Source organism: Aplidium turbinatum, chromosome 3, assembly GCF_918807975.1.
Source record: "Aplidium turbinatum chromosome 3, kaAplTurb1.1, whole genome shotgun sequence".
Classification (NCBI taxonomy): Eukaryota; Metazoa; Chordata; class Ascidiacea; order Aplousobranchia; family Polyclinidae; genus Aplidium; species Aplidium turbinatum.
This window is the reverse complement of record NC_137474.1, coordinates 5,167,418-5,190,321: the sequence shown is the minus strand read 5'-3', so window position 1 is coordinate 5,190,321 and position 22,904 is coordinate 5,167,418. Positions and strand designations below refer to the sequence as shown.

At 38.3% G+C, this 22,904-nt stretch overlaps 1 protein-coding gene across 1 annotated transcript; it reads left to right on the top strand.

Moving 5' to 3' along the window:
• Nucleotides 1-1,408: 1,408 nt before the first annotated feature.
• Nucleotides 1,409-21,099, top strand: LOC145766100 (uncharacterized). Its single transcript, XM_082577759.1, has 19 exons — nucleotides 1,409-2,113; nucleotides 2,480-2,560; nucleotides 2,843-3,019; nucleotides 5,305-5,490; nucleotides 6,073-6,260; nucleotides 6,829-7,051; nucleotides 7,526-7,660; nucleotides 8,205-8,347; nucleotides 9,033-9,135; nucleotides 10,339-10,491; nucleotides 11,217-11,501; nucleotides 12,019-12,165; nucleotides 12,750-12,894; nucleotides 13,313-13,489; nucleotides 14,006-16,083; nucleotides 16,403-16,573; nucleotides 17,184-17,337; nucleotides 17,899-17,980; nucleotides 18,503-21,099. The coding sequence occupies exons 1-19, from the start codon at nucleotides 1,409-1,411 to the stop codon at nucleotides 18,708-18,710; spliced, it is 5,541 nt and encodes a 1,846-aa protein (XP_082433885.1). The 3' UTR covers nucleotides 18,711-21,099.
• Nucleotides 21,100-22,904: the final 1,805 nt, after the last annotated feature.

Here is a 22,904-nt window from a genome sequence, read left to right as displayed (position 1 = left end):
TAACCCTAACTATAGAGTAATCTATGCTCTTACCCTAACCCTCGCTGATCGCAGTTTCCGCAAACCTTTTTCCGCAGTTTCCGCTAAACCTAACTATAGAGTAATCTATGCTCTTACCCTAACCCTCGCTGATCGCAGTTTCCGCAAACATTTTTCTGCAGTTTCCGCTAAACCTAACCCTCCAGTTTGTTTCAAATTGTTTGGGAAAACTGCGATCAGCGACTTCGGCTTTGTGCTATTAAACTGCGATCAGCGACTTCGGCTTTTTTCTATTTTTTCTCGATCTTTTCAGGGTACGAACTGGGGGTACGAACTGTTCAAGGTACGAACTAGGTTGCACCCCCGTACCATCTGGATATTTTTAACTTCACGTCCGTGTCATCAAGTTATTAACAAAAATGTAGCTTAATTAAAATGTGCTTTCTACACATGTCAATCTACGAGCCTGTATGAAATTGTTTTATTTTGAAGTTTTGACAGACTGTTTATAACGCATAATATTTTGTTTTTATATTCTTTAATGTGCCTTAAAGTACTGATGTGCATCACATTGTTCCAAGAATATGCTTATAGTTTTATATGGCTTTGTTCTATTGAAGCAAAACATTTGATTGGATTTGATTCAAGAAGACCTGAATTTGATAGAGAATGGAGATAGTTACATAATTAAATTTTAAAAAAGGTCATTGAGTGTTCAATTTAATAGGCTATGATACAAATAGCAATTTTGAAGCATTTAAATTTATTTCTTAACAATGGTGTAGTTGTGAAAAAAATTGTATAATATATAATCAATCCATTTTAAAATGAATTTTTTTCTGTACTTATTGACATTTGACAGCTTTATCAATGCAATTTTAAGAGCATTCTGCAAACAATAATACTAGAATGTAATAATTTTAAATCAAGCTGTATCAAATAGAGAAAATGATATTTTAAACATCTACTGATTCTCAATGTTGTATGGAAAGGAAGTAACATATTGAAATTTCTTTCAATTGATTATTTTATTTTTTTCAGACATATTACTTACCGTACCGGTACCATACTTTGATTTGCTTAGTATGCTTTAGATATTTTACTCTAAAATAATCAAAGCAGTCTTTATAAAAATGCATATCTATAAAATTATAGGATGCAATTGCAGTAGAATGTTGAATTCCTTATAACCATAAATATCTGACTGATGTTAGAGACGTATTTACTTGGGCAGATTAACCTGTTTTGTTTATATATATCATATAATTTTAGTGATCACACCTCTCAACTGCAAGATATTGATGAAAAGTCTTTTCTTCTGCATCCTTCTTCCAACCACAAAAGTCATATATCCAACACTGTTCCGAGTTCTAAAAAGCGTGTTTTTCGAAATGATTCAAATGAAATGAGTAGTCAAGGTACATGCAGTATGAGTAAAGAAAGAATTATTGAAGCAAAAGCAGTTCTTCTCACTCCTCAATCGGCTTTTAGAGTGTATGGGGAGAAACCACATTTACTTAGTCAACTATCTTCTCGATCTTCTGTTTCTTTAAACACTGATAAGACATCTCCATCTCAAGATTTGCAGCCTGGGAGACCTGTCCGACTTTCAGGTTTGAATAAGGATTCTGAAACGTGTTCAACTAAAGACAGCATAACAGACTCGGCAAATTTTGTTTCTGATTTATCGTCATTTGGTGACGATGACTTTGATCAAACATTAACTTCAACAAAGATGAATAATGCCGATGATCAACTGTGCTCCAAACTTGACACGCACCATGAACAACCGTATCCATCTTTATTTTTGAAACAAGACCTGGAAAAATCTTTTGATGAGAACAATCTAAGCAATGTTTTTTCAGCTCATGATGAAGCTAATTCCATGAAGACAGTGCAGCTGTCACCTTCAATATCCTTGCCAATTTCACAAATTGAAGGAAACTTTCTACCAACTTTAAGCATCCCAACAAAGGACACTGTGTTGCAATCCAAGCATTTCAGTTTGGATGATTTAGATATTGAGTCAGTGGATAAATCATCTGAATATTCTTCTTATTCATGTTCATCCATGTCTTTGGATCAGGATGGAACTATGCTGAGTGATTATAATGGAAATAGACAAAATCTCAACGTAAGCTCAAATGTCTAGTCATAGCATTTTTCAATGCTACAACAATTTCAAAACAGAGTATATGAATTTATGTCAAGTATGTGGTGGTAAAAGCCAAATAACATGCCGGTATGTCTTGAAACATCAAAAATAAATTAGACAACCAATATACATCAACAAGGCAATAAACATAAAAAGTATTGGTAAACATTTAGTAGTTAATTTCCTTGGTGCTTAATATGTTATTTGTTGAACTATAGTCCTTTTGATTTTATGCACTACCACTGCATCTTGTATGTTACAAAATAAATGTTTAAAACTGTATGATTAGTCTGGATATTGCATTGTTTACTAGTTTCCCACTGAAAACAACCTTTTTCTTTTTAGATGCTAAATTTTCCTCATGAGCAGCAGGCTCCACTCGTGAATTATGCCAAGGAAGTCAGAGAACTAAAACAAGCTTTGAAGGTGAGTGAGTACACCGATCGCTGACTGTATATTGTTGAAACTAAAACTGATTGTATATGGAGCAGTTGCAGCGCATAATTATGTGTGTTCTGTGTTCTCGCTCTGGTGTGAATTGGATGGGTGAATTAATTTTGTCATTAGACCATTTTGTCACTAGTTTATTAGGTATTCTTGTTTAATTTATCGTCATAACTTTGGTCATTACCTGTCTGTGCATTTAGTACATATATCAGTGTTGTATGATCTACCACTTATTATATTTTATTTTTTCTGTAATAACAGCTAGCAGAGGCTGACACTGCCATTTTAGTGTCGTCGAAACAGCAATTACAACTTGACAATTATGACTTGAATGAAGCAAATAAGTTGCTGAAAGAAAAACTTCAAGGAGCTCTCCAAGAAGCTGCAGAAAGTAAAACAAATGCTGCTGTTTTGACAAGAACGAAAGAAGTGGCTCAGGTAAATAAAAATAAATTAGGCTGTGATGTTATCAAAGCTCCAAGTTTTTGTTCAACTTAGTTTATTACTAAGCATTGTATGTCGCATTATTATGAAGCATATAATTTGCAGATAGAGTATATGCATTATTAAAGTACATTTATTTTTTTTATTAAATCAAATATAGTTTCTAATATAATATATTATAATATATAATATATATATAATATATAATCAAATATAATATATTCAAATATAGTTTCTAATATAATATATTATAATATATAATATATATATAATATATAACAGGCCTCGAAATTCGTTTTTGTTGACGGCGGACAAACGTGTCCGGTCTGAGCAGCTATCTCGGCGGACAAATTAAGTCTCTCGACGGACACACGAGTTTTAACGTCGATCATCATGCTTAATCACTTTATCTTGATAATTCTTTGCCATTTGAGAACTATAGCTACAGTGTGGAAGGCTTTCTAAAATTTCAGCAAAGTCACTCTGAAAAGCTTTCATCAGACCAACGACGTGCGCTTGAAGAGTCAAAGCGCCAGCTAGCTGCTTAATACGCCGCATAACTGATTAATTTCCACCTAACGAGGTCGTATGGCCTCTTGCGTCACAATGCTCTGGGCACAAGTCGGAAAACTTCTACACTAACGCTATTATTTTCTGCTGTGCAAAGTTTCACTAAGCTTTTTCTAGATTTATTTTTGTGTATCATGTGAGCGAAAGTGAATATTCACTGGGCCTTTTCTTTCCTACTGCAATACCAAAACTTAACAAATTTTGCTGCGTCTTGCTGTAATAGCCTACTCTTACAATCTAATTTTGTAACCAACCTTGCCTTATCAATATTACTCGGAGATGAAAGCTAGACATTGTGACGTAAGACTTGAACTAAATTGCGCGTGATTAGTGTAGAAGTACCGGTACTCCCATCGATTCTTGGCGAAGAATTCACCTTTGTTACGCTGATTCAATGTCATCAATCGTTGAAGCAATGTAAAAATCGAAAATTTTTCTGCTTGAATTGAAGCTAAGGGATATAATACAGCATTCACATTTTGTAGATGCGCGCTGAAATGCGCGGGAAATAATATTTTTGCAACAATTGTTCGTGCTATGCAACGGCGATTTGTATCGCTAGTTCCTGTGTTATTTCTCGGCGGACAAATATGACCGATCTAGATGGTACTTCCCGCGGACATCACATGCTGTGACGGCGGACATGACCGCCGTGTCCGCCGTGAATTTCGAGGCCTGATATAATCAAAATATTCAAATATAGTTTCAAAAATTAATTCGCTCTGCTTTGCCTTTTTGCTTGGCATTGAGCACTTTTTGTAGTATTAATAGTTTTCATTGTTTTATTTTTATTATTATATATATTTGATAAATTTTGGAACAAATATATGGCTATTATTACACTGGTCTGCAGAACACTTTTTTTGCTGTTTGGACTTTAAAAGCTGATTTAGGGTAATTTTAAGGTGCTGAATCTGAACTCTGATTTCTTTCACATTTTTAGATATGATAACAAAAATACTTTATTTTTGCCAAGATTTGATGTAATGCTTAAATGAGGTTATTGGACAAGCATTGCCAAAGGCTTGTTTCCATCTTTGTGATTTCATGCAAAAGATTGACAGAGGCTGCTAAGTGTTATACTTTTACCTTCCCTTTTAGCGTGTCATTACTTTTTGGTTAAACATTTTGCGTCAAAAACAAATTTGTCTCAAAATTGTAGGTCGGGATGTATTTCAGCTATTTAGACAATATACAGTACAATCCATGGTACCGATTACTAGATATAGCACAGTGTTTGTGTGTGACAGATGCAACGTCGAATCTTCCACTATTGGCAAAAGTAACATTTTGTTATCAGATCTCAAAAACTTGACGTGATAGAAAACACTATGAGATCAGATATCAGTTTTCACAGTTTATACTGCAAAAATCGTTATGACCAGTGTTATCATTGCAGTAAAGACTAGACATTGACTGTACTTCATGAACTGAAGCATGTTTTTTTTTTGGAGAAAACATACAAGTTATATAATACTACTTACTTGTAATTTTTATGGTGTGATGAATTTGTCTTCTTTCAATCTGAGGCCCAAAGGATGAAAATTTGTGTGTTGTTGGAAACGTCAGTGAAGCATTAAATAATTAGTCCATTTTTGCTTGCGCAGTGTTTTTCCTATCAGACCGTATTGAACTATCAAATGCTTCTGTATTCATGTACATTGTCTTGCTTTAAATGCAAAACTTTTTTTTTCGATATCTATGTTTAGGAAAAGCATATCCACGAATTTCAAGAGCTGAAAAATAATTTCGAAATCCTGAAAACGAAATGTGAAAAACTATCAAAGGAACTGGAAGCCGCATCCGTGGAGAAAGATCGATTACATAACAAAAACATTGAAAACGAAAGTGATTTGAAATTATCTCAAGCTAAGCTCAAACATATGGAGAAAGAGGTATTTACATTTGATAAATTGAGAAGCATGAACTCTAACAAACGCAACTTTGTGGAACACATTCAGTTGATGGTGAAAGTTACTTAATACTTATTCTTGATTTTGTTGAAAAGCAAGTTTTTAGTAAAGGTTTTGTTAGCTTTAAAACCTATACAGTCTTGTAATCTTAAAACAAAATGGAAACGCACGAAAATCTCGTAAAATTCAAAAGTATGTGAACTTAAGTTGCCCTCTAGGATGATTTCCTAATTATTAGGGCTTGGAGTTGTCTAAAACTAAAATTCCTGGAAACAAAAGTTTGTTTCGGGTTGTCGCTTAGTGACGAATTTCGTCTTTTATTTTGAATAGTATACCGGTATAGTAGAGATTTTTTTTCCAAATGTCAGTTTGTTGTTTCAAATAATTTTAACCGGTACGTTTATTCCCACATGTTTTTTCGGCCTGCATAGAAAAATCTAAATCACTTAAACTTCTTGTTATTGTAGCTGTATATATCTTTTCAATTTTTTATGTTCAGTACCCTGATAACAGACTGCACCAACAGCAAGGTACGATCAAAACTGTCCTGTTGCGTTTTCACAGGCCAACAATTCGATGAATAGGAACTTAAAGCTGGAGCGCCTCTTAGAGCAGGCCAATGAAGATAGCAGTGGAAACAATAGTTACATTAATTCTATTCGTGAAGAACGCGACGACTATGCCAAAGAATTGCAAAAGCAAGAGAGAGAAATGATAAACAAGGAAACCACTATAAAGTTGTTAGAAGATCGGTATGTTAATTGGTAATTCGTTGTTTGCTGCGAGTTCTGACCTCATTTTGGTACCTCTGAAACTCTATACTCAATTATGACTAATAAAAATAAAGTTGTCTTCTTTCGCAAAGTTTATTACTCTTTAGAAAAACCGTTTGTGTGAAGCACGATCCGTGCGTAACGTACGGTATTGCTGCAAAATGAGGCCTCAAAATATAATAAATCTCCCAAGATTCATCATTTGATCTTTAGGTCCAGTTTGAAAAAGGCTAAATAGCAACCGTACTAGTTTAGTTCCGTGTTTATCATTTCAATGCCAAAGTTTACTGTTTTATCGAAGTCTACCCTGCTATCTTAAGAGTCTATGGAACTTTAGAAAAGTGTAAATGTTGCCTTTCAGGGTTATATCCTTGTAACCTCCGAAACGTGCAATGCAATGAAACTGTTTGATCATATTTTAAAACGTAAAGCTACAAACAATCTTCTTGCCAAGCTCAAAGTTTGGCAATTGCATCAGCTGTTGCAGTTATCTTAACGTTAGCGAGATTAAAGTTATAACGGGGTATGTGTTTTCGGACAATTGTAGGCTATCTGATGTGGTCAAAACGAATACGTTATTGTTGGCGGAGAGAGAAGTATTGGACAAGACCTTGTCACAGAAAGATGACCTTTCGCGGAAATTGCAATTTCAAGTGTCCACTGTGATGAAAGAGAAAGAAGCGTTAGATGGCGCTGTATCCCGTTTACACGGAGATTTGTCTCGTGTGGAGAATGGGTTTGTGAAGATAAGAAAAGACATGGTGCAAAAGGTAAACTGGCATTGTTAATGAGCCTGGTGGGTTAGTAACCTATAGGGTTACTAACCTATAGGGTTACTAACCCAACCTTCGAGTACTATTATTCTTGCAATGGAACTGTTGTTGTTCTGTGAGAAGCTTGGAAAGTTTTAAGGCTGTGCGACTTTGCAACTCACATAACTTGTCTTTCTGGCTCTGCGAATACATTGTGTGTTTCAATTCTTCATACGCAATAAGCGTATCAATTGGCAAATGCCAATTTCCGAAATGTCCACAGTCCTACTTAGCAAAAGCAATCTCGGTTTTTCACAAATGTACAGTAGAAACGAACGACCTGTTTTAGCCTGATACTGCGGGTTCGCTATGTTGGTAGCAGTTTATCGCTAGCTTTCGGAACACAGTTCCCTAGACAATAGACATGTGCTGTGACGAATATTATATATTCTTGATTTTGTTGATGATTTTCAATTTCCCATGTTTTTATAGTCTGGAATTGCCCAGCGGGAATGCTCGTTGAAATCTCAACTTGAAGGACAAATTGTAAGTTTAAAAACTGAATTGGATCATCTCAGGTTGGAATCTACTGCGCATGCGCAACGAATTGGGGACAAGAACAATCAGGTTTGTTATTGAGATGAAATAAATAATTCTCTAGATTGAGTTTTGCTTTTAGCAGCATGATCGTTGCTTACTTTACAACGTAGATATTAACGACCTGTTTTAGCCTGATGCTGCGAGTTCGCTGTGGTAACAGCAGTTTGTACTAGCTTTCGGAGCACAGTTCCCTAGTCATATGCATCTCTGCATCTTATCTCAGTCATCTAATGTTCCTCTCGTTGCTTCCAAACATTAAGATAAGGTCACAACAATACTTCAGTTTTTCGCCGAGAAAAATAAGCCATTCACGGCCTGCAAGGCTTTGGTAGATAATTGAAAAACTGTCACAGCCCGTTGTTTCACAAAAGTCCACCTCTCAAACTAATGAGTACCCACGGCTCTCTCTAGTCTGCTATCTTTCTAAGTTTCTAACTATAGTTATTTGAACACGGGGTATCATTTCAAAACTGCGAGTTAGCTTTGATTGGGAAGCACAGTCAATCTGTCAGCTATCAACTTCGAAGTGCATGCTTTGACAAATCTTAAACCAGTTCGATATAACTTGCAGATCACGCATTTGCTCGCCCAGCTGAAGACGGCCACTATGTCTAAACGAAAGGTCGAACAGGAACTCGGTGTGTTACAATCTCACATTGCTGTCAACGAAAGCTCATGGTTGAAAGCTGTCGAGCAAGAGGGAAAGTTCTCGAGGTAAGTTGCTTGTTGCAAGCTTGGTGATACAACGGTTTTGTGTTTGTCGCTCTAAAATAAAAATAGTTTTTTTATAGCAATTGTGTTTTTTTTTTGTATTGTAAATATCTTAGAATTAAACGCTTTTGTTACCTCGACTTCTTTTCACTGAGCTGTATAATGTACTTTCGACATCGTTCTGCTTAAGACAGAAGCACTAGGCTACGCGCTCATTCTCAAAATCTTCCACATGATTCAACTTAGAATCGAACCTGGACCTGTTAGAACTTGAGCCGAAGATACCAACCAATCAGCCACTAAAGTGTTCGTGCTAATGAACGTCCCGTGAGCATGTCTTCTGCCTTTGCAACTTGTTACGTGTTGGGAACCTGTGAAACCAGTTCAGTTGTTTTCGCTCTATGGAAAAGATCAACTTTGTCCCAGCCAGCTGGTTTTACATTCAGTCTACGTTTGCACACGTTTCCTTCTAGATATCTCTGTTCCATCAGCGAAGTTGTGCAAGAACAATCGTTGGGGCAGGATCTTGAGTGTATTTAAGTTCTCAGTTGTCTGTTCGTATGTTTTCTTTTTATTTGCAAAGTCTTGGTCGGAAATTCCAAATTGAAGCTCTACAATCTATGCCACACTGTGAAACAATTGTTCTCCCGTGTGTGCGTGGAGCTCAGTGTATTTTGTCACTTTTTAGGTTAGCAGAAGGAAAATCTAAAGCTCTTTCCGAAGCTAAGGAGCAGTTGAAAGAAATTTCATCACTTCTAGCAACTGCCACTTCCAATCAGCATAAGTTGGAGGTTTGTAAGTTGTCAGCAAACATTTTCAGCAGGGTTGATCTCTAAGTGGTCAAAACTGGTTTTGACCACTAAGCGGTTTAAACCTGGTTTTAACCAGTGAAAACTAGGTTTAAACCGGTCAAAACCCAGAAAAATATTTTTATGTAGTAAATGGTCGGCTACCTGAGCTATGGGCTATTTAGGAAATATAAAAGCAGCTGTGAGTTGTGACCATTTTGATATGCAGGCCTCGAAATAGCTGGCGGCCATGGCCGCCTGAACTTTCATTAATGGCCGCCAATACCGACCTGTCAGGCAGCCACAGATAGCTGCCTGTAAAATTCGTACGAAAGATTATATTTATCTTGGATTTTTCTCTTGTTTCAGCGCCGCCAAAAACAAGACATCAAACAGCGTTAAGACTGCTACCTTAATTACATGTCGTGCTACGTCTTATGTGCTACGCAACGGGAGGGCAAATGTTGCGCAAATTTCATGGAAAAATTAATGGCAAATGTTTTTCATAAAAAAAAATTTGTTGGAATAAATTCTTGTACTTCAGTTGGCTGTGCAACTGGTTTATCGTTTTACCAAGCATTTTTTGGTTCATCAGAAACTTATTTTTAGAATTTGAATTTTCTCGATAATTAAAATAACCAACTGATTGAAATATCAAAAATGAACAGAGAAATTGAATATTTTTTGTTCCAAATCCAGCATTTAGGTTATTGTTGATTAAAACAAAATATAGTTGAACATCATTACTAAACATGGAGGGTAATATTTTTAATTCAATGGAAAAGCAACTTGATTCATACACTAAAGGGGTTTTGACCAGTAATAGGTGGTCAAAACTGCCCGGTTTAAACCAGGTTTTAACCGGTTTTAACCGGGCGGTTTAAACCGCCCCGGTTTAAACCGATCAACCCTGATTTTCAGTCATCAGTTAAAACTGACTAAAGTTATTGATTTTTTTCTCAGATTTAGTTGATCATAATTAGTTTTTTGACGAGGGCTTGGTGGTGAGTCGAAAACGTTGAATTGGTTCTTTTGCAACCTTTTTTAGAATTTGGTTAATGTTTTTTTAACCCAATTACTTTGTTGCCAATCATATGTTTATATGACTGAGGCGATGAAAAGTACCGCTCACTTGTTCCAGGGCCACAAAATATTTACGCCTTTACTTCTTATTTTCATTTGTAAGAAGTGTTTCTGTTTATGTAGAAGTCCAACCAAGAGAAAGTGTTGTTGCTGTCTAGCAAGGAAAAGAAAATCGCTGCTTTGGAAAGCGACTTGAAAAAATGCCAAGTCATGCTCAGTGACGACGATGACGTCAGCAAAGCGAAAGATAACGTCATTACAACACTTGAGAAACAGGTGAAAAGTAATATCTTTATAGCATTATATGCGTCAACTTTTTCGTCATATCTTGGCTAACACTTGATTGTTAAAGGCTTAGATCAAATCAGGTGTGGGGAACCGGCCGCCACATGCCTCTTGCGAGATCTTTCATGCGGCCCGCGGCCAAATTTTCTTTCAATACGCAACTTTAAGACTAAACCATCCAGATGTTGAAGCCAAATCCGTCTAATATTGCTCTCTAAACTTTATTTTGTCGATAATATTCCCTTTTCTAGGGTCGTTCCACTGAAGTAAGAATTGTGTTAACAGTAAAAGTCATTCTCTATGTGAAGCGTAGTTTGTTGTAGAATGTTTCAATGCAGTCTGGAAAGGAAAGATTTCTGATAAATGTATAATTCCTTGTTTTTTTTTTTTACCAGATAAGTAAGTAGCAACTACTGTATTTATCGAGCAGCGTTGCATGTCTTGTCATGGCGATATGAAACTCTTGATTAACATTACCGCTCGTACAAAAAAGTTGAAAACCAAAACTTTTTGAAAGTGTAGCGGCGCACCTTTTCCGAACCGGGTACAGGAAAGAAGATGTTTGTTTTTTGTTCCACGACCTCCATCAAATGTAATATATCGCTTCACTAACAGGGCGTTGTGTTCTTTATAGTTAATTCCGATACCGCAGTACGAGACTAAAATATTCGTGCAGCGAGTCAATTCTGAAATTGGTGCATGTTTTATGTTTCAAGCTCGAAGAGTGCAAAGACACTGCAGCGAAATACCACGAAGCGAAATCTTTCTCCGACGACAGTTTGAATGAGTCCAGCCAGCAGATGTTGGCTGAGCTCCAAGCGTCCAGGAGGGATCTGTCGGAAGAGATAAATCGGATGAAGAAGGAAAAAGAGACACTCAACCAAGAGAAAAAGGAGCAAATCTTCTTAGTGGAAGCAAAAGATAAAGAATTTCAAGAGGAGAGAAAACGATACGAAAATTTGGAAAAAGAAAAAAATGAAGACAAACACCAACATCTAACGGTAAGAAATCAGTCATCGAAACTCAGAGTCTCAACTAAAGCCAGCAACAACTCAAACTGTGATAAACATTGGGAAGCGGGATGTATTAGCACAGACTGACGACATTCCGCTTTTACGATGATGAGTTGGCTGCTACTTTATCATGTTGCCAACCCGTGAGATCCGCACATGTTCCATGTAATGCCCAAGTAAGTGGCCACGGCCAAAATGAGACTGGTAAAGGAAAGTTTATTAAACATGCGGCGAATAAATGTATTTTATTGCAACACGGTAAAAGTGTTTGAGACAGCTCAGCAAGAAAATCAGTTTGCAGACGTTGAATCAATGTGATCAATGATGGTTTTTGCTGGCTGACAATAGAGTAATGGGTTTTTGAATTTTTAATTATGTTTGGATTGAGAAGTTCATTTCAGTTGCTTTTCTGCTGGTTTTGTTGCCGCCTAAAGCAGCGATTGTTAGTCAGAAGTTGGTTGCAGTCGCTTTGATGAATGAAACCTCATGTTCTCCTTATTTGCAGCAACTGGAAAGTCTTGAAGAGAAACTAGCCAACAAAAGTGACAAAGTTCTAAAATTGTCTCAGCAAGTCAGTGCTTTGCAAGACAGACTTGCTGATGAAGAACAAGACTTGCAACTTTCGAAAGCGGACTTAGAAGCTAACGTAAAGGTATGTGTATTGTGTACACCGTATAATTTGCAAAGTTCTCGCTATGGATTTTGCAATAGTGCATTGCTGTACTCTTACTTTGCTCTTTTTGTGCATTTTATTGTTACTAAAGTTTTTGAAATTTTCTTGGTACAGACATCTTTCGGTTGAACATTTTTCGGTTTCCAATTTACTGTCAATTGTTTGATAATAATTTACCATTGCATCAATCACATTTCATTTCATCGATCAGATGATAAATTACACCGAATTAACGTCCATGATAAAACAACGCAATCCTTGTTTGATCGTTGTCTTGGCATCTGGTCCATATCTTATCCCGGAGACGTTAAATGGTCGAGCCGTTACTCTGACAAAGAAAATGTTCTTATTTTCTTGGTCAGAGCTCAAAGGGCTGCTTTTATTCACCCCAGGTTGGCGAGGGCTAATGGAATACTCAGCAACGTCATACTATTCAACCATGTCGTTGTTTACTGAATTAATTATCTGTACTGTGTTACTGTGTTATTTATCTGAAACTGTCGTGAGTGAACAGTTTTTTCAGGGTTGCGATTTGGTTGTAGTTTTGTTTTTTTCTTTTTTAGAAAATGGAAACACTCTCTAAACAAAACATGGACTTGCGGGAAGAGCTGGCGATTGCGAAAATGGAAATCAACTCAGTGACGTTGAGACAAATCGATGAGATGGAACACAAGAAAAATACGGAAGGCGACGAAGATAATGATATTAGTATGTGAATGATAACTATTCTTTAACACCTGCTTTAACTTTAAGCTGTCTTCGTTTGACATGAGTTTTCATTGAAATTAAGTTCTTGCTGGTAACATTCTGTTTAAAACTAACTGAAACTGCCATGCAAGTTTAACTTTTTTTTTGGTATAGCATCAGTTATTTCACTGGCTTTATCTCCTTCTTATCAAGACTGTTGCGCTCACAAAACGTTGAAAATGCGATTGTATCATGCCCTGGTGGGAGTAACGCAGAGTATTGATCACTTTTGCCAGGGCTACAAAATACGTGTTTGTCCCTTTCGTACGATTCTCATCTCTCATAACATCTCTCGTTGAGCAGCTATATGCCACCGAGTACATTTTCTATCCTTTTTGTTTTAGATCTTGAGGTTCTTGTAAGTTTTTTGTGTCTTCAGGAGACCAACTTTGCGTGATGACGCTGGAACGTGACAAGCTACGAGAGGCGGTGGAGCAACTGCAGCGCTATGTCGCGTCGCTACAGACGCACTACCAGCAATGGGCTTACGACGCGGCCGCCAAGTTCCAGGTTGTGGAAAATGATTCCTTCAGCAGGAGAAACGTCGAAACACGCGGTGGGTAACGTTCTAAATAAAGCGGCCTAAGTTTTTTGTAACGCTCCACAGTCTACAATCAACGCCAAACATACAACAACGATTTTTAAAGCATTGCTATTGTTTTGCACTAAATTCATTAGTTTTCATATTTTTCTCAACACCGCTTTGGAAACAACGTTTGGCATTGTTTTGACGTCAAGTCTTTGTCAGGCGTAGTGCTGAACCGTTTTCTAATGAAGCGCATATCTTAAACTCTAACTCTTGACTTACCCTTGTACTGTATGTCAAGGGTTGTAAACCGCAGAACCCGTCGCACCGTTGAAAAAATGATGCAAACATTTTTAGTTTCAAAAGTTTTCTCCACACAAATAGCTGCTTGTCATGTGTCCAACAACTTTTCTCAATTCAAACTAGAAACAAACCTTAGTTCCCATGATGTTAACTCGCTTTGAAATGTGGCACACAAGTTTGATATGCTATTAACTCTTAAATATTAGCAATAGAAATGCATTGTTACATGCTATGTATATTTAGACCATGGATCGCAGACTGACCACGAATGCAAACCCTTTCCTCCAACCGGAAACTCTATTTCTACTGAAAGAATAATATCGAATAGTATATCCACTCAGACAAGCCATGACGAAAGACCAATCAGCGGCAGTCCCGCCAAAAATCCAACCCGAACCACCAATGAGATACAAGTGTGCGAACAATGTCGATCACATTTTCTCGCAGGCCCACAAGGTGATGCGTTTGATTCAAGTAAGCCAAAACCATCTTCCAGCGATTGCTCACTTCTATACAGAGACTTTCTAGAACCAGCCAATCTCCGAGACCCTTTTTCTCCTCCACCAGCACCGGGTGTTGGTGTTTCTACGCAAACTGTCCCGCGGGTTCCCACAGTCGCAACTCAAAGTTTTCAATCGCTTGCCCCTCAAGCCATCACTTTACCTCAACGAGCCTTGCTGCTACCGAAGCGTAAGCTAGTCGATGGCGATACACAAACGACTTACGACCTGCACATCGTTTACGACAGGGACGCGTCTACTTTCGAACCAGAAGGCGTGACTGAAAACATGACTGACAGCTTCTCTCAAACAGACCACGACCACGAAGTAGTTGGAAAACTGTATCTTGGCAGCAGTGGTGGAACTGCCAAAATATTATACGAAAAGAGAGATAGTCAAACCCAAACACCAATGAGCAAAAAACTTGCCATTTATTTTCCTCCAGATATCACTGAGTTTGGCACTCAGACCGACCACGCATGCGATGTTGTAGGTGGAGCGTACGCCCTGCAAAAAGTGCTGTCTCCTGCAGAAGACGTTTGCTCTTATGACGATAACAAGCATGAAACCGATACTGCCACTCAGATTGATCTGGGACGCTTGAGTGCATCGCTGGATAAGGGACTGTTGCCGGAAGATGAAGTGATGGTGTTTTCTTCCCAAACAAAGAGCCCTTTCAACCTACCAGAGCCGTTGTTGTCGCAGTCTCACCAAACCGATTGCGATGCTTCTGCGCAAACAGATCATGATCTGGAACTAGTTTCGTCGCAAGGTTTTGCGCTTGACAATGAATTACCACAACGTAGCTCGCCTGTTACTCAATCTATGCAAACTAATCAACGAGTTGCCTTTGCTTCGTCCTTTCTTCAAACTAACCCAGTGCCGCAAGAGCTTCCGGAATTGTCAGATTCTTTCTCACAGACCACCATTGGTTCTGGCTTGGATACTAAACCTGGTGACGTATCAAGGAGTGACGTATGCGTACAAACCGACCATGACGAGGAAATTGTTGGTAGTTTATCCAGATACGATAAGTACGGCACCTTATGCTCTCGTAAGGTTGATGACATAGCCACTCAAACCGGTTCCAACCAGTCTGAAGTTGCAAACTCGTTTGCACAAACTGAAAGTGATGGGTTTGAAACACCACTACCTCGTTTTCCCACTTCGATTCCCTCTCTCAACGATTCTTTTACTCAGACGGATCACGAATCTGAAGTAGTCGGTCACATGAATGCCGAGAAAACATTTTCTGAAATGCATGAACTGAAAGATACTGAAACACAAACTGCCACTGTAAAAGAAGTGAGAAACAGCTTACAGCAAACAAATTGTCTGAACGATGAGATTTCTAACGATCTTTCTTCCTTAGTATGTAGACACTGTGGTAGTTCTATGCTTAAACCTCAAGTCCAATATGACGTCAATGAACCTGCTTTCTTCAACGAATCGAGCACCCAAACGTCATCTCCGGTTATAGACACGTCACTTCCTCCATTGCCGAATCCGAGTGACGTCATGAGCCAGCTTCACGCAGAAGACGCGGCAAAGCTGAAGGCGTACAAGCAAACAGTCAATGTTCTACGGAAGAAGCTGAAGCAAGCGGAGAAGAAAAGTTTGCAGCAAATTAACGAAATAGAAGGTCTGCGGTCCAAGTTGGATTGCGCTGTTGGCAAAGGTAACGTGCAGCGTTGCTCTAGCGAAGCAGACGTTGCTCCAAAGAATGATCGAGATAATGACGAAACGACGAGATTAGCCGAAGAACTGAATCAGTGGAAAGCCTTCGCTAAGAAAGGCGATGAGCGGAATGTTTTTTTGCAGGTGAGAGTCAGTTGAGAATTTTTTGCAACACTTCATCTTGTATTTTGCAATTATAGAATAGATCCTAACTTTTATATGCCGCTCATAGTTAATAAGCACTTCATAATCACAGTAACCAAACAGTTAGTCGTCTTTCATTGATGGCTTGTAACGCAATAGCTTGCTTTTCAGCACAACATAAACTGAAGTTGTTTGTAGCCTTTACTTCTCATTTCTAATTAACATCTGAGAGGTGGACACAGACGTAGCGGTGTGAAAATTGAAAATTTCATGAATAAGTTGCTGTACGTAACTTTAATTGTTTCTCATTTGTCTCTAGATCGAAATTGATCAATTGATGAAGAAGCAGGAAGCAGAGATGAACAACATGAAGAGGAAGAACAAAGCGAATCGGATGTTGCAGGAGAAGAAGTTGAAAGAGGCGAATGAGAAGATGAGAGCTCTCGTAGACGCAAATGAGGGTTTAAGGAAGAGTCTGAATAAATTACAGGTGATTATTTCTATTGCTCATTTTGCGATGACAGAATGACGTCATTGTGATGACGTCACCACATCTACTTCATCCAAACCTTCTATCGCCAAGAAAGGTTCTAGGTACGACATAATGGGAACGGTTTGAAAGATATACTGGCAATTTTAGAAAACGAATTGTATGTCAAAGTTTTCTTGTTTCTGCTTCGTATGAACCTTTTTTCGTCAGTTCAAAGGTCGAGGGGCTTTTCCTTTCATCACCCTTGAAGCGGTGACTTGCCTTGGTGACTTGATGCAGCTGTTGATAAACAGGCATTGTGTTGTTGTATGTGTTTCACTTTCGCTTACTTTTGCATCATTAGCGTGTGAAAGTTTCTTTTCTCATGAAACTATTCTTACAATAACGCAAACAGATCGCAGGCAACAAATCAATGGAGTTGAAGAACTGTATTCAAACAATGCAGAGAAAAATTAACAAAATAAATTTTAACGCTGTCTGCAAAGTGGTGTGGCCTCATCAGGAAAATAAGAAAATTCACCTAAAAAGACAAAACGTAATAATCTGTTGAGCAATATAATACATAAACACTAATGATAATTTATACATTAAATTACTGTTTGTTTTGTAGATCAAGTTGTCCAGCAGTGTACAACAGTTGGAGATATGCCGCCGAGAGAAACTCCGGTATCAGATCCGCTCGCGGAAATACAGAGCAGAGTTCCGCTCGTTGTCATGGCTACCGTCTTATAAAGAAACTTGCGGCACAAAGTTGACTGAGAGATGTAAGTTTCACAACGTTAATAATGATAATGAGCGATACGCGTTTAGCTCTGTGAACGAAGAAATGTCAAAATCAGTCATTCAACTTTTAGCTTTTGCAACGCACTTCAAGAACAGAGTTCTGTGTGCAGCAGTGTTTACTGTTTAGTAGAGAAAGCAGTTTTCTGACAACAATACAAGCGAAAACTTTACGTCGTTAACCTCGGTGACCCAGTTTGCATAGCTGAGTGGTGAGAACCCTGGTCAAAAAGGGCGCCGGTTTGACACCGCTAAAGAACATGCGGCTGTGTCTTTGGCAAGACAATTAAAGGTATGCTTGAAAGTGGACAAGAAGATTGGCTCCCTTACCTTCCCGTCCACTCACTCGTAACCCTGGATACGATCGGATCTGAGTTTTTGGTTCAAAGCCTAGATAGACACCACAAGAGGTTTATTTGTGCAGAGATGAAAGGTTTTCTTTACCTAGAAAGAACATATTCTTAAATTTGGTTTCAGTAGCGTATGAAACACGTTTGTCAAATGTAAGGTCGTGCTGTTCATCGCTAACCAACACAACATTGCAGCTCAAAGTGATGGAGAACTGACAGCCAGCTTCAAGTCTTCAGATACGATGAAAGAAATTGACGACAGCTTAAAAGATTTAAGGTACCTTCTTTCTGTTTACCTACCAGTCAATCTAGTGTGTTGTTGTAGCAACAATCCAGACAGCAGAATCCGTCATTTATACATTGATTCGACGTCTGTAGACGTTGAACCAATGTAAAAATGACGGATTTTGCTGTCTGGGAAGCTACTGTTTTGGGTTGATGAAAGAATCAATTCATGGTATTTTCTTCAAATTAGTTTGATCGCAATGTTATGTAATTCTTCCTGTCAACAACTATTGTATACAAGCTGCGAGTAATAACAAATTAGACTTTTTATAACGCAGCATAATTTAAATCTTAAATCCATAGCACTAGCTGACAAACTTTTTTTTGCATCGTTTTTACGTCGCTTTGATGAAAATCTTATTTTCTTATTTCTCGAAGATTGGCATCAACTATGCAATCACTTTTGCTTTTTTTGACGTCGCTAGATGTTAAAACGATGTAAATAGACAAAAAAATTGTCAGCTTTGTCGTAGCTTTTGTTGTGCAATTGATTGATTGGTCGCTCTCTGAACAGGAAAGAGATCAGTGTCCTAGAAGAACAACTTCATCATCACAGTTCTGCTGTTCATCAATCCAGCACGCATCTCAAAGAACTCCGCCACGACAGCTCTCTTAACAGAAGCACGGATGAGTCTCTTAGCGGAACGGAGAACGGAAAAAACGGATCAACAAATCAACAACTTTCAAACGATTACATTGGCTCGATAACTGATGTGGTGTAATTCTAACCGATGGGATTTGAATGTGAAAAATCAGGCAACGTGCTTTTCACAACTTTGAGATTGTCGTTTCCTGCCTTGCTGCTTTGAAATTTTGCTGCATCTGCCTCTTCAAGCCTCTTTAAACGAGCAATCACATTTCGTTCTTTACCATGCAATGCAAAATCTACACGTCTTTCTGCTTTTGTTTACTTATTTATATGTTGTATATGTTGATGGCACCTTAAGAGCTTCTTTTTACATTGACTCAACGTCTGCAGACGTTAAATCAATGTAAAAAGGACAGATTTGCTGGCTTGTTTCGTATTACACAAGACGTTGGATACCATTTCACCCATTGCGCATCGAGAGATTGCAACGTCACTCTTTTGAAACTGCCTCTAGTGTCTTAGTTGTTTTCTTGCTCATGTCAACAGGTAGCGCTAAATCTCATACAAAAGCATTCAATCGTCATATGAACACAATTACCACAATGTATCAGCAAAATTTACCTACTCAATTTCTTGCCACTCAATAATATCATCATAGAAAATATAAGATATTTGCCATGGATGTAAGCCTTCACATTCATTTGTAAGACATTATCTTCTCAATACATTTTGTTAGTTTTTTTCTTTTAATTTCTGTATTTTTTTTTAAGCCCTATTCTACATGAAAGCGAATGTAACAAAAGAAAATCCATGTCACCCAATAATGTTGCTAACCCAGACAGCAAATCAACCATTTTTTTGATTCTGCATTCTACGTCTGCAGACGTTGAATCAATGTAAAGAAATGGTTGATTTGCTGTCCGGGAAACGGTTTGAAAGTATGAAGAACATTCAACCTTTGTTGCAACCCTCAGCTACTGTGATACTCAGCCCAGTCTACGAAGTTGTTATTTCTACATTGATTTCACGTAACCAAACGTTGTGAAAATATCAACTTTGCCAGCCGCGGTACAGTTTGACGTAATATGAGGTTATTTTATTTGTACTTTATATTAGAGACAGTGCAACTTCTCCAATGTTCTATTTCGCAGTGATGCCATTTCTGCAGTATACAATACATGTCTTGATTATTGGATTATTGTTAAAGATTTAGCGTGATGTGCTACGTCTTGAGTTATTAGATAACTTTCGTTTTTTTGCATTATGTTTTATTTATTGATAAGTTAATTTACAAATTGCTGCTTGTTTGGATTTTGTTGTTGTAAACTATTTTTGTGTCCTCCTTGTTCATTTCATTGCAAGTTGAAAAGTTTATTTTTTCTACTTCTGCGGTAATAGCGTCACAGCAAAGTGATTTCAATCTATCGGATTTCTACGACATCACTTCCCAGCTTGGGATGTTGCTAGTTTTGCATCGTTTCTATGTCTGTTGACGTTTATGCGATGTAAAGGTGTAACTTTCTCGCTGGATTTGTACGAAAAATGTCCTTGGTTGATCACAAAAAAAGCTTATATATTTAGTAATTACCCAACCCATACGGCAAAATTTTGCTGTCAGGGAAGTTAAAATGTACTGCTTCTGCAACCCTATACGTCTCAACTGTTATGTGAAAACAGCACATTTTGTCAATCATCTTATCCCATCACTGTGTTTTGAAAACGTACAATCAGGAACAAAGTTGTCTTGCCACTGCTGGGCTTTGTCGTGATCGTTTTAGAGCACGTTACCTATTTGCCAATAACAAACCTATTTTGCTCTGGAGATTACAGTAAAAAAAATTGTCATTGGAAAAAAGCGTGTTCTACACTTACTTAGCCATCTTCCACTCGTCTGCGTGCTTTTTGCTTGTTGAAGAAGACAAGTATTTATACTTTTGTTTGCCTTTCTACATTTATAATACGTTAAACTGCTGTTTTGTCACACATCTGAACTTTTCTTCACAATCGTTGTCTGGTATTTTGTGGTTTTCTTTTGTCGCTATTTATTTGCAGTAAAATTTATAAGCATGTTTCCATACCTGTACTTCGAAGCAATACAAGAGCTGAAACACTGAATTTCCGTTGCAATTCAAAAAGATAGTCTTTCAGAAGCAATAGTTTCTTACATTATGTTTGAAAATATGACGTTGAAAGTTATCTCAATGGGAGTAAATTTAACGTAACTGCTCAGCCAGCCAACGTCTACAGGCGTTACATCAATGTAAAAAGCGACTGATTTGTTAACGATTTGTTAAGCGACTGACTGACTACTAGGTAAGGGGTTCCCTTTGCTTTGGGAAGGCCTGAAATGTCATTCAATAAAACAGGACTTTTTGTATCAATCTATTTTATGACAATTTTGTTGGTTTCTGATTTGAAACTCCTCATTGCTTTTGCTCGTCAATTCAATGTTTTTGGCTCTCCACCTTTGTATTTGATTTATACTTTTCGTTGTGTTTATTATTAATAAAAGCACGAGCTCGAAATAATATTTGTTTAACTTTGACGGCCAATGAAGTGACGTGATTACAAAAGTGTTCCACTGCGGAAAGACGTTTAAGAGACGGATTGGCATCGTCTTTAGTGTTTTTATTGTTGTGTCCACTGTCCAGGCTTACGACTGGTAGTTGAAGGTTTAGATTAAGTCGACGGAAGACAAGAAAGCTAATTTTTGTGCCCACCTTCAGGCATGTCTTAAGGTGTCCTGCCAAAGACACATCACGCAGACCCAGTGCTCTTGAGCGGTGTCGTACCGGCGGCTTATTCGTAAGCTTTAGGTCGCTGCAGCAGCTGGGGTGTTTTGACCGGTAGACGTTTTAGTAGGCATCCTTCCATCTTTTCAGATGATGGTAGCACTCTGGGTACGGCAGCTTCTCATATGGCTCTGAAGTCCAATCCTGGCGTGGCAGTCTCGTCCACAGTTTGGACATATGAAATCAGAGGAGTTCTGAGGCTGCTGTCTCTCTTTTCTTCTTTGTCTTCTTTCCTCTAGTTGCTTCCTCCGCCTCGACTGACCCTTTGCTAGACCCGCACTGACTTCGTAGCGCCATCTGTTGCGATTTGCTGCGATCAGTTCCCAGCTGGCAGGGTCTATGTCAGTCTGCTTCAGGTCTCGTTTGCAAACGTCTCTGTAACGCAGTGCGGGTCGTCCTACTGGGCGTTTCCCTGTGGCAAGTTCACTGTACAGAATGTCCTTTGGAATGCGCCCATCCTTCATTCTGGATACATGCCCCAACCAGCGTAGACGTTTTAACATCTCACATTTTCCCTATGAACTAGCTTACTGGCACAGTCATTGTGATCCTTTTAGCACTCGAGAGAGTTGATTCTTGCTTTAAACTTTGTTTGGTAATTCCAGAAAAAAAAATAATGGCAAGGGTGGGAATCGAACCCACGTTATCGAAATGACTACTTCTTTAATCTTCTAACGTCTAGGCCAGTGATTCTCAACGGGGGCGGTACCGCCCCCCAGGGGGCGTTTTGATTTTTCAGGGGGGCGGTATGATTACCTCGGCTTAAGGGGGGCGTTTTGATTATTAGGGACCATTCTGGTTTAACCCATCTATCGCCCAGCGTAACCATTTCGTCAAAGAGCTCGTATCTTCGTGGTAGCATTTCCTACCTCATAGCTGGTGGAAAAGGGATTCAGCTGTGCTGTTCTGCCACACCAAACAGCGAAACCCACTTGACATAAGAGGTGAACTTCGAATGTTTCTCACTGGCTTTACACCGGAGGTGAAGAAACTGGCACTTTCTCACCAAGCCCAAGGTTCACATTGACTATCAGTAGGGCCTATACTGTTTTCATGCTCGCAAATATATATTTGTTTTTCATCAAATATAGTTACTAGTCTCCAAAACCCTTACAGCCTGTTTCACCCTAACAGGGGGATCATCAGAAGGTCCCTATATTCCAATAGAATTCTATTTGAATAAGGACGTTCTGATGATCCACCTTTTAGGGTAAAACAGGCTGTAAGGGTTTTAAAGACTGGTAATAGCCTATATTTAATGTAATTCGTTCTGCTTGGCTTTTTGCTTGACATTGAGCACTTTTTGTAGTATTAATAGTACGGTATTTATTGTTTTATATTTGCTTTTCGTAATTAATCGTTATTGTTGGGGGGGCGGTAAAATTTTGCCAGCTCATGAACGGGGCGTTGGGCCAAAAAAGGTTGAGAAACACTGGTCTAGGCCATGCTGCCGACGGCGTTACGTGCATGAGTCACATGACTGCGATCAGCTAATTTAAATCTTGCCTTCTGATTGGTTTATTAACCTCATCTGC